This window comes from Microtus pennsylvanicus, chromosome 12 (assembly GCF_037038515.1).
Source record: "Microtus pennsylvanicus isolate mMicPen1 chromosome 12, mMicPen1.hap1, whole genome shotgun sequence".
NCBI lineage: Eukaryota > Metazoa > Chordata > Mammalia > Rodentia > Cricetidae > Microtus > Microtus pennsylvanicus.
In genome coordinates, this window is record NC_134590.1 from 90,760,087 (window position 1) to 90,772,489 (window position 12,403).

The following is a 12,403-nucleotide window of genomic DNA, read 5'->3' on the forward strand; positions in this document are numbered from 1 at the left end:
ACCTCAAAGAGACGTCACACAAACTGATGAGTAAAGTATGAAAGTAGATTCGGGACCTAGACAACAAGCTCAGCAATACAGATAAGAAATCCAGCAAGCAAACGGATAACACACCAAAGAAACAAACGGAAGTGAACCCAGAAACGTAAAGAAGTGAAAATTGCAATGAATCAAATAAAACAAAAAATCAGATTGACTAGCAGCGCCAAATGAGAGATAGTCAATGATTGAAGATAGAGAAAAGGAAATATTACAGCCACATACCCTCCAAAAAACCAAAAATAACCAAAACTATAAAGACATCTAGGCCACAACCAAGAAACTGATCCTGAGGATCCAAAGAATACACAAGAAGTTGTCAAAACACAAACTTAAAAAGCATACAAAACATTTTAAAAAATTAATACTAGAAAATTCCCCAAATCTAAGAAAATCTTGGGAATATCCAAGTACAGGACCCATTAAGAACCCTCAACATATCAGACACAAAAGAAATTTCTTTCCGTCTCCGTCCGCCATAGAAGAGGAGGTGCCGCCATGTCTGCGCATCTGCAATGGATGGTCGTTCGGAACTGCTCCAGTTTCCTGATCAAGAGGAATAAGCAGACGTACAGCACCGAACCCAATAATCTGAAAGCCCGCAACTCCTTCCGCTACAACGGGCTGATTCACCGCAAGACAGTGGGAGTGGAGTCAGCGGCCAACGGCAAAGGGGTCGTGGTGGTCATGAAACGCAGATCCGGTCAGCGCAAACCAGCTACTTCTTACGTAAGGACCACCATCAACAAGAATGCACGGGCCACCCTGAGCAGCATCAGGCACATGATCCGAAAGAACAAGTACCGCCCTGATCTGCGCATAGCAGCCTTCCACAGGGCCAGTGCCATCCTACGAAGCCAGAAGCCTGTGGTGGTGAAGAGGAAACGGACCCGTCCCACCAAGAGCTCCTGAGCCCTACACCCCAGAAGCAATAAAGAGTCTACTGACTTTTTTCAACCATCAAAAAAAAAAAAAAAAAGAAAGAAAGAAAAAAAAAAAGAAAAAGAAATACATGTTGTTAAAATGCTAAAACCACAAAATGAAACAATTTTAAAAGTTGCAAGAAAAAACACCAGTTCACTTAAAAAGAAAACTCATCAGAATAGCACTAAGCCTCTCAGTGGAAAACGCTAGTCAGGAAAATACACAACACATTCCAAGGGCTGAGAGTAAAGAACGGCCAACCAACGTGACTATAACTAGCAGACTCTTGTTTTTCTTTGTTAAACTGTCTCCTTTATTAAATAATTACTTCATTTGTCACATTTTATGCTTTTGACCTAAATTTCATTTTGTTACTATAAATATTTTATATTCTATTCATGTTTCCTTTTTCTATAAAGTATGTTCTTTGATGCCCTAAGTTCAAACTATATTTTACTCTTGAATTGTTTCTTTCCTGATGAACAAATAGTTCTTTTTATCTCCATCAGCTGTTGTTACTATTTTGACTCCAGGTTTTATTCCAAGTACATGCACAGTTAATGATGGGTAGATATATGTCTATTCTGTTTTTTTCTGGATGTTTTAAATATATTCTTTCCATTGTTTCAATTTGTTTTTGGTTTAGTGTTTTCATGTGTTGATAAAATTCTAGCAGACTCTTTTAAAATCAACAGAATAAAAATGTTGTAAGTGCAGCACAGACTAAAGCAATGCATAGCTACTAAACCAGCACTGCAGAAGATAATTAACGTAGTTAAAGGGGGAAAGAAAAGTCACAATTTTTAGATTAGGAAAGAATAAAACTTAGAAGAGAGAAACAGATGACAAAAAGGAAAAAATAAAATATGTCCAACTCAGTAAAACACCAAACCTCTAAGGTAAACAAGAGAGAAAGAATGATGTCGTTTCTTTTTTTCCAAAGAGGAAAGCAAGTTTACAGAAGTCAGCAAATAAGTCAGTATATAACTAAATGTAGACGTCCTAACTAAATTAAAAGATGCGTTCCAGGGCTGAGGACACAGGACAGTGGTACTCACTGCACAATACAGCAAACACACACAAAAATAACTTACTGAATTAAGAAAATCCTACTGTTTTCTAGCTACAAAAAAGAATGAAAGTAAAAAGAGAATTAAGTGGAAGCTGAAACAATTAAGAATAGCAATATGTAATTCTGAAAAGAGTTGATATCAAGTCAAAGCAATCAGAAGAGAGAACGATCTTTACTGTCAACAAACTATAAGATAATTAGTCAAGAATATACAATTGTAGGAGCTGAAGAGACAGATGGCTCAGTGGCTAAGACTGTTTGCTGCTCTTGCAGAGGACCCACATGGCAATTAACAACCTTCTGTAACTCTAGTTCCAAGGGATATGATGCCCTTTTCTGATATCCATAGGCACTGCACACATGTGCTAAACAGGCATAAATATAGGCAAAACATGGATACACATAAACTAAAGTCTTAAAAATCAAAAAGGACTGAAGAGATGGCTCAGTAGTTAAAAGTACTTGTTTGATGGAGGAAGGTCATTGGTTAAAATAAAAGAAGCTGCTTGGCTCTCATTGGTTAGGAGATAGGTGGGAGGAGTAAACAGAACAGAATGCCGGGAGGAAGAGGAAGTGAGGTCAGACTCCACAGCTCTCCTCTCCGGAGCAGACGCAGGAGAGACGCCATGCTACCTGCTCCAGGGAAGACGCACGCTATGAAGCTCCGACCCAGGATGGACTTAGGCTAGAATCTTCCCGGTAAGACCGGTGCTCACAGATTATTAGAGATGGGTTGATCGGGATGTGAGAATTAGCCTAGAAGAGGCTAGATAGGAATGGGCCAAAGCAGTGTTTAAAATAATACAGTGTCTGTGTAATTATTTGGGGGCATAAGCTAGCCGGAGCAGGCGGCTGGGGTGTTGGGGACGCAGCCCCGCCGCTCCATATTACTACACTTGTTGCTTTTACAGAGACCTACATTTGATTCCCATTACTCACATGGTATTTACAACCATCAGTACCACCAGTTCCAAATGATCTGACCCCCCTCTTCTGATCACCTTGCATACTGGACACTCACATGGGAGAAAAGAAATCAGCAGCCTGGTTTAAAGAACCACTGGTTTAGCCGGGGCGGTGGTGGCACACGCCTTTAATCCCAGCACTTGGGAGGCAGAGGCAGGCGGATCTCTATGAATTCGAGGCCAGCCTGGTCTACAGAGCTAGTTCCAGGATAGGCACCAAAGCTACAGAGAAACCTTGTCTCAAAAAAGAAAAGAAACACTGGTTTGATGTGAAAAATACTTTGTCAAATTGGAAGAAAATAGAGACGCTGAAGAGATGGCTCAGTGGTTAAGATGACTTGCTGTTTTTGCAGAAATTTCATTCCCAGCACCCACATGGCAGTTCACAACTACCTGCAACTACAGTCCCAGAGGATAACACACCCTCTTCTGGCTTCTGTAGGCTCCTGCCCACACACATGGTGCACACACATATATTCAGACAAACACTCATATAATAAATAAATCTTTAGAGAAAAAATACAAATCAAGAAGAGTTTAAAAGTCATAAAGATTATTTAATCTATTTCATGGTTATAGCACTATTTTACAAAAGGACACAGATACAGGCTAACTTTGGCCTTTGTTAAGTATGATGAGCACTTAAGTATTTTCAGAGTGGATGAGAAACAAATTTCATATAAAAATATTAATTTCAAGAACACCGAGAAAGAAAGAGCAGAAAGAACCCAACTAAGAGCCAGAGGGTCTCCAATGCAGTCTTCTGGACATGACATCACTACTGTACTTAGGAACAGGCTGCCAACAAGATCAATCACCCAGCAGGCAGCACTAAAACGACTTGGTGGGGGAGGGGTTTCTAGGAGGAGTGGGAGGGCATAGCAAGTGAGGGTAATTGGATATAATTAAGACACACTGTATATACGTACATGAAATTGTGAAACAAGAAATAAAAGATTTTCCTCAGAATACTTCAACCAATAATCAGGGAGAATTGTAGACACAATGATCCAGTTCTCTGCTATGAAACAATGGTCTTGTACCCTGAAAAGATTTGTCACTTCTATTGGTTTAATAAAATGTTGACTGGCCAGTAGTCAGGCAGGAAGTACAGGTGAGCAACCAGGAAGGAAGTATAGGTGGGGTGACCAAAATAGAATTCTGGGAAGACGAAGGCTGAGTCTGCAGTCATCACCCAGACACAGAGGAAGCAAGATGAGAATGCCTCACTGATAAAAGGTACCAAGCCACATGGCTAACACAGACAAGAATTTTCGGATATACGAGTTAGTTAATAAGAAGCCTGAGCTAATAGGCCAGCCAACCAGTTTATAATTAATGTAAGCCTCTGTGTGTTTCTTTAGAACTGAATGGCTGCGGAACCGGGTGGGAAAGAAACCTCTGTCATCATTCTCCAAAACAATTTTATGTTCATCTGCACCTACTAATAATGCTTCAAAGTATATAAAGGAAAACTTGGTAAATCCTTCAGCTTAAAGTAGCACTTCAACTCTTCTTTCTCAATAGTCAAAAGCTCAAGAGAGAAATCAATAAAGCTATACTAGGTAATTATAAAGAAAAGTTACTTGCCCATCTACCTCAGTTGGTAGAGCAAGAAACTCTTTTAACTTTCTTTTTATTCATTCTTTGTGCCTTTCACACCATGCATCTCCATCACATTTATTTCCCTGTCCCTTCATATCTGCCCTCTGTCCTTGCAACCTCCCCTCCCCCCACCAAATAAAATAAAATAAAACTTAGGAGAAAGAAAGGACAAATCTTGTTATGGAAGCTGTAATGTGACATAGTAAGTCATACAGTAAAACCTTTTTATCCATATATCTTTACTTGCAAATGTTTATTGTAAAGAGGTCTGGTTTGAGGCCTCTGGTTTCTGCTACACTATCAAATACTGGGCCTCACTGGGACTCCTCTTGATTATCCTGATGTTGCCCCGTGTTGTGGAGATCCTGAAGCTTTGGGTCCCTTCACATGCTCCAGCAGATTACAGATGGGGTAGATGTTGGGGTGGGCCAACACATAACCCTGGTTCTGGGCCAGGGTAGTTACAGGGTTGGTCAACCTGCTAGTTTTCCCTTGCCCTCATCACCAGAGTGATCTCTCCTGTATTGCCTTGGCTAGTCCACCCCTTGCAGTGATGACCAAGGGGCTAGGCCCTTGGTCCAGGAGAACTCTCCTGTTTTCATGTCCTCAGAATTAGTTCTCCCACACCTACACCTTCAGGGTCAGCTCTACTGTGATGCCCAACTGTGGCATAGGGGTCACTCTCCTGAGTGCTATACTCTCCAGTTATATGACCTCAGGGTCAGCTCTTCCTCCTGCCTCATGCATTGATGGATAGAGTGGGGGTATTTCTCCCCCACCCATGTTGCCACATGACAGATGAGTAATGGGCACAGCTCTTCCATCTCACCCAAACCTCTGCCAATGGGGCTGGATCTATTGTGCTGTCTATGTGAGACGCAGGGGCAGCTCTCCTGCCCTTATTCTCTTAGGGCCAGTTCTCCCACCTGCCTCAGGTATTGATGGTGGTGGTGGGGGGGAATCTCTTCCCCTGTCCTGAACATGGGACTCCTAATCCCAGGGTTGTAGGTTTAAGCCCCATGTTGAGAGGTGTCTGTTTTTGTCTGAGTTTATATATTCAACTCAAATTTGGAGCCAGGCTTGATAGCCATGCCTTTAGCCCCTGCACTCAGGAGGCAGAGGCAGGCAGATCTCTGAATTCAAAGCCATCCTGGTCTATAAAGCAAGTTCCAGGAGAGCCATGGCTACAAAGAAAGACTGTCTCAAACAAACAAACAAACAAACAAAAAACCGAACCAAACCAACCTGCACTCCAAAAAAAGTCAAAAAATCAGAAGCATATAAACTAAATTTTCTAAATGACAAAGAATTTAATTACATAAAAAACTTTGTATATTTTAAAAGCACACTTCTCCATAACTCATACATGAAACAGAACAAAGCATACTAAAATAAACATTTAAATATTGCTTATGAAACAAAAGTTTGTGTAAAGCAAATACACCAATCTTAAGTGATACATTAGTGGCATTAAGAATTAAGGTTTGGGGCTAGAGAAATGGCTCAGATGTTATGAGCACTGGTTGCTCTTTCTGAGTATTCTGGCTCATTTCACAGCAGCCACATGGTGGTTCACAACCATCTGTTATTCCAGTTTCAGGGGCTCTGTCTCCTTCTGGCCTCCATACTCACCAGGCATGCACATGATACACAGGCATACATGCAGGCAAAATATCCAGATATTTAAAAAAAATAATGCTCAGAATTAACAACTGAAATATGTATCCAACTTAGTGTCAAAAAAAGCACACATCAAAAATGTAACTCATGTAGGCCACCAAACTATTACATTTATGAAAGTTCTTAATAATCATTTTAAAAATATGTGTACAAAATACTAATTTAAAAGAAAACAGCCACTTACCTGATAATAAAATTTTATCTGTTTCACCAAAATGGATAGATTATGAATTCTAAGTGAAGCATCATTGTTGACTTTTTTATTTACTCTCTGACTCTCCGATTTAGGATTACTGAAAGAAATTGGGGGGGGGGGGACACCTTTTTAATTATATTGAAACAAGATATAAAATACAATAGTTTATTTTTAAAATTATGCATCCGTTTGTGCTAATAAGTGATATGAAACAAATTATTGCTTTCTTATATATTCTGTGCTTCTAATACCAATACATATAATATTCCTTAATTGGTGGCAAAATATATCTGAAACCAAAATCAGATGTCCTTAATTGTCATGTCACTTTTTATTCTTGGAAAAAATAACCTCCTAATTCCATCCTCCTAAAATAAATCTACTTACACAAAGGATTCAAAATATAGGTTAAAAAAATATAGGTTATTATTCTGAGTGGTTATTTATTCTCATACTGTAATGTGAATTATATTTCATCAAGAAACATCCCAGAAATTAAAAAATGAAGTAGATGACAGAAGTTGGTGCTTTAACCTTGTGTAAATTTTGGAAATTAAATAAAACCAAAGGGATACATATTTTAAAGAAGAAAAAATTATAGTAGAAACTCATGATATGGTTAAGAATGAAAAACTGAAAATTGGTACTGGGACTGGAGAGATGGTTCAGAGGTTAGAAGCACTGGCTGTTCTTCCAGAGAACCAGGGTTTGATTCTCAGCACCCAGTGGTAGCTCACAACTCTCAGTAATTCCAGTCACAGAGGATTCCATGCCTTTTTCTGGCCTCTTTGAGTACCAGGGACACGCATGGTACAAAGACATGCATGCAGGCAAAACATCCATCCATATTAAAAAAAAAGGGGGGGTGTGATCGAAGAGCAGAAGGTTCTGGCTAGAACATAAGCTTTGAGCGAGTTTATTAAGAGCAAACAAGACAACATGGAGAACAATATTGATAACCCATTGAAGGGCTAAGTCTACAATATAAAGTAGCCTGCTGCTGAACAGTTGCTGGCACAAAATATAATGACCCTAATATCCAGCATACAATAAAATAATTACTAAATACAACAAATGAAAAACAATCCATGACCTGGCAAGAAAATGGAAGCAATCATTAAAAACACTCTTGGGAGCATGAAGACCATGGGAGAGTATAGAAAGGGAGGGAAGATGAAGAGAGGGGAGTGGAGAAAAATATATAGCTCAATAAAAAGATTTAAAAAAAATAAATGAGAAAAAGAAGTATCAGATAGTTATTTTAAAACAGCCACTATAAGCCTTGGAGTGTGGAAGAACAGTAAAGTACAATGTTGCGGTCTGACAGTCAATCTCCAATACCATAGGTGGAGGAGGCAAGACAAAAATAAATCTAATCATAATCCTAGGAAAATTCCTCACACACCTCGAAATAACAATACTCTCAACTTCATATGGAAAAACAACAACAAAAAAGCCAAGATAGCCAAAGCAATCCTGTATAGGATTGTACAATAAAAGAACTTTGATTATCTCTGACTTCAAACTCTACTACAGAACTACAGTACTGAAAACAGCCTGGTATTGGCATAAAAACAGACAGGAGGACCAATGGAACCGAACTGAAGACCCAGATATCAATCCACACACCTACGAACACCTGATTTTTGACAAAGAAGCAAAAAAAAAAACAGAAAAAATAAAGCATATTCAACAAATGAATATAACTGGATATCAACATGCAGAAGAATGAAAATAGACCTATATCTATCACCATGCACAAAACTCAAGTCCAAATAGATCAATGACATCAACATAAAGCCAGCCACACTGAACCTCACAGAAGAGAAAGTGGGAAGTACACTTGAACACACTGGCACAAAAGACTACTCCCTAAATATAACCCCAGTAGCACAGACACTGAGAGAAACAATTTATAAATGGGACCTTCTGAAATGAGAAGCTACTGTAAAGCAAAGGACACATTCAACAAGACAAACAAACGGCAGCTTACAGAATGGGAAAAGATCTTCACCAACTCTACATTGGACAGAGGACTGATCTCCAAAATACACAAAGAACTCAAGAAACGTGACATCAAAAGAACAAATAATCCAATAAAAAAATGGAGTACAGACCTAAACAGAGAACTCTCAACAGACGGATCTAAGATGGTTGAAAGACACTTAAGGAACTGTTCAACATCCTTAGTCATCAGAGAAATGCAAATCAAAATAACTCTGAGAGTCCATTTTACACCTGTCAGAATGGCCAGGATCAAAAACACTGATGACAGCTTACGCTAGAGAGATGTGGGGTAAAGGGGAACACTTCTGCATTGCTGGTGGGAATGCATACTGGTACAGCCCCTTTGGATATCAGTAAGGCAATTTCTCAGAAAATTAGGAAACAATCTACCTCAAGACCCAGCAATACTGCTTTTGGGTACATACCTAAAAGACGCTCAATCACACCACAAGGACATGTGCTCAACTATGTTCATAGCAGTATTATTTGTAATAGCCAGAACCTGGAAACAACCTAGATGTCCCTCAGCCGAAGAATGAATAAAGAAAATGTGGTTCATTTACACAATGGATTACTACACAGCAGTAAAAAAATAATGACATCTTGCTATTTACAGGCAAATGGACAGAAATAGAAAAAACATATTGAGTGAGGTAACCCAGACCCAGAAAGACAAACGTAATATGTATTCACTCATGAGTGGCTTTTGGACATAAAGAAAAGAAAAAACAGCCTACAGGCTACCACCCCAGAGAAACTAGATAACAAAGAGGACCTTAACAGAGACATACATGGATCTATATAGGAAGGAGAAATAAAATAAGATCTGAGTAGATTGGGCACGTGGAGATCATGGGAAAGGGCTGAAAGGAAGAGGGGAGGAAGGGATGAGAGTGAAGAAAAATGTATAGCTCAATAAAAACAATAAAAAAATCTAAAACAAAATGTAAACATGGCACACACTTCCCATCCAAGCCAGCACAGACTAAAGACAGGAAAAGGTAAGGTTCATACCCGTCCTTCTGGTACAAACTTCAACTGCCCACTAGATCTGCCCCAGAGAAAAAAAGTGATGGACAGCCTCCTGCTTCTGGGCAATACCTTCACCACTCAGTGACACCCATTCCAGCTAAGAAGGTGAAACATTGCTTGGTTACTAGGATATCAGAATAGAAAAACTCCTAGTTAAGAGAATAGACTCTCTGGCCTAGGTAGAGGTTAACACTCTATCTGAACCTCGTTATTCATTATCTTTGGGAAGGCAGGCTAAAGAAATAAGTAGAATAATTTAGTCATTTCGTGAGAGATTAAACATTTTCTTCCCAGAACCCACACCAAGTGTAATTACTTATGGAGAACAGACCTGTAAGGTTGTCCTGGATTATTTAGCAAAGTGCTTATTTCTTTTCTAATACCTTTTTTCTAAATATGCTCTCCTTAAGAATTTGGGCCTTCCTCCCAACATTTTGGGCTTCCTTAGTCTTTCTCAGAAGTCTACCATGTGACCCTCTATACCCACTTAAATTGATATGGCCTTTTTCTTTCCTTCCTCTATTAGGTTTTACCCTTGTCTGCTGGGGGCAGGGGGTTTGGTTCTAATAAAATTGTTCTTGAGCTTCCATTTAAATAAACTCTTAATTTTTTCATTAGTAAGACTAAGAACCCCCAAAGAGACCCAGTTTCCCTGTTATCTCCTCTCCAAAGTAGCCTGGGTAGTCAAAAAAGCCAACACGTAATCCACCTCCAGTTCACACCTCTGCCAATGAAGGGAAGCAACAGGACATGATCCACTCTGCTACATAACACTCCACACACACCCTGGCTTGTGAAGTAATGAAGCCAAGGGATACTCTACTTCAATGCACACTTCCACAAACCTTACCAACTTTAGGCTCTGAAGATCAGAAAACACCAACACTGCCCTCAGTGTAAATCCCCACACTACCGTGGCCCACCGCCTCAGGCTTATAGGGCTGTGCTCCTCTCTTCCAAACTGACATCACCTTCAACTACCTCTCCCTACAACTAACACTAATTCCACAGCTAAGCTTTAAGCAACAATGAACACTGCTAGGGCTCATGAGGCAAAGGAAACATGAAGCACAGAAGCATGCTTATTCTACTTAGCTGTGCTGGAAAGAATCAACCAACAAACTTCAGATAAGCAGATCTTCATATAAAACACCAGTAACATATAAAGCCATCACACAAAAACGTCTCTTCAAAAATCAACAACCCCACATACCCATTCCACAAATCCAGCAAAAGCCTCCTTTCCATGCCAGCTACCAGAACTCCAAGGAGACCACCCATTGGCAGACTGCCCCCACTCTCTAAGTGCCCACCCAGCCTACCCTCAACTACTCCTCCCCTCCTTGTAGCCATATTCTGGCCCACAAATCCAGTCATCTGAAGTTCAGTCCCCAACATGGGTACAGTTCAATCACAGGCGACTCTAGTCAAAAGACCAGAGAGGAAACAGAGACCAAGGAACAAATCAGCCATCCAACAAAGACAAACTCAGAAATCAGCACCTAGACCCCAAACCCAGTTGCCCAGTCATCACCAGCAAGCACCTAATATTTCAACAGAGGTGAAACACAAGAAAACTACTTTAAAACCAATTTTATGAAGATGATGAGATCCTTAATAGCAAATGAAAAAATCCTTTAAAGAAATCTAAACAAACAGTTGAGGAAATGCATTAAACCATTCAAGACCTGAAAACACAAAGAGAAACAATAAAGAAAACAAACTGAGGGAATCCTGGAGATGGAAAACCTAGGTAAGCTAAGAGGAAATACAGATGCAAGCATTGCCAACAGAATACAAGAGAGGGAAAAGTAATCTCAGGTCTAAGAAATATATACATTGGTCAAAGAAACCATTAAATAATAATAATAATAAAAACCCCTGACACAAACATCTAAGAAATCTGGGACACTATGAAAACACTACACATAAGAGTAATAGAAATAGGAGTTGGAGAGATAGCTAAAAGGTTAAGAGCACTGACTTTTCTTCCAGAGGTCCTGAGTTCAATTCCCAGCAACCACTTGGTGGCTCACAACCATCTGAAATGAAATCTGGTGCCCTCTTCTGGCCTGTAGGGATGTATGTAGGCAGAACGCTGTATACATAATAAACAAACAAACCTTTAAAAACAAAACAAACCAAAAATAGAGTAATCAGAATAGAAGGAGAATTCCAGCTCAAAGGCCCAGAAAATATTTTCAACAAAATCATAGAAGAAAATTTCTCTATCCTAAAGAAGGACATGACCTATAAAAGAACAAGAACACCAAAAAGATTGAACCAGAAAAGAAAGACACCTTGCCACATAATAATCAAAACACTAAACATACAGAACAGAAAAAGAATATTAAAAGTTGAAAGGGAAAAAAGACAAGTAACATATAAAGGCAAACCTATTAGAATTATACCCAATTTCTCAATACAGACTCTAAAAGCCAGAATGGCCTGGACAGATGCCCTGCAGGCTCTAAGGGACCACAGATGCCGGTCCAGATTACTATACCCAACTAACTAAAAGATGAAGAGAATATCCAAATTAACAAAATCAGAAATGAAAAGAGGACCATAACAACAGACACACAGGAAATGCAAAGAACCATCAGGTCATACTTCAAAAACCTGTACTCCACAAAATTGGAAAATCTAAAAGAAATGAACAATTTTCTCAATAGATACCACTTACCAAAGTTAAATCAAGACCAGATAAACAACTTAAATAGATCAATAACCCCTAATATATAGAAGCAGTCATTAAAAAAAAAAAAGCCCAACAAAAAAGTTCAGGGCCTGATAGTTCCAGTGTGAAAAGAAGAATTAATGCCAATACTCTTTAAATTATTCCACAAAACAGAAAGAGAAGGAACATTGCCAGATTCATTT

At 39.3% G+C, this 12,403-nt stretch overlaps 1 protein-coding gene and 1 pseudogene across 8 annotated transcripts in view; one reads left to right on the forward strand and one right to left on the reverse strand.

Moving 5' to 3' along the window:
* Window positions 1–12,403, reverse strand: part of Ccdc88a (coiled-coil domain containing 88A) — a 159,764-nt gene that overhangs the window by 112,923 nt on the left and 34,438 nt on the right. For 7 of the 8 annotated variants that reach the window (XR_012907212.1, XM_075942535.1, XM_075942534.1 and 4 more), the window contains exon 3: window positions 6,470–6,578. The exons of the other annotated variant lie outside the window; for it this stretch is intronic. Coding sequence is in view for 6 of the 7 variants with exons in the window: in XM_075942535.1 (XP_075798650.1) it covers window positions 6,470–6,578 (109 nt within the window). In the remaining variant the exon portion in view is untranslated. The remainder of the gene's footprint in view (window positions 1–6,469; window positions 6,579–12,403) is intronic. 8 annotated transcript variants of the gene reach the window in all.
* LOC142832805 (large ribosomal subunit protein eL28 pseudogene) lies at window positions 505–1,029 on the forward strand (annotated as a pseudogene).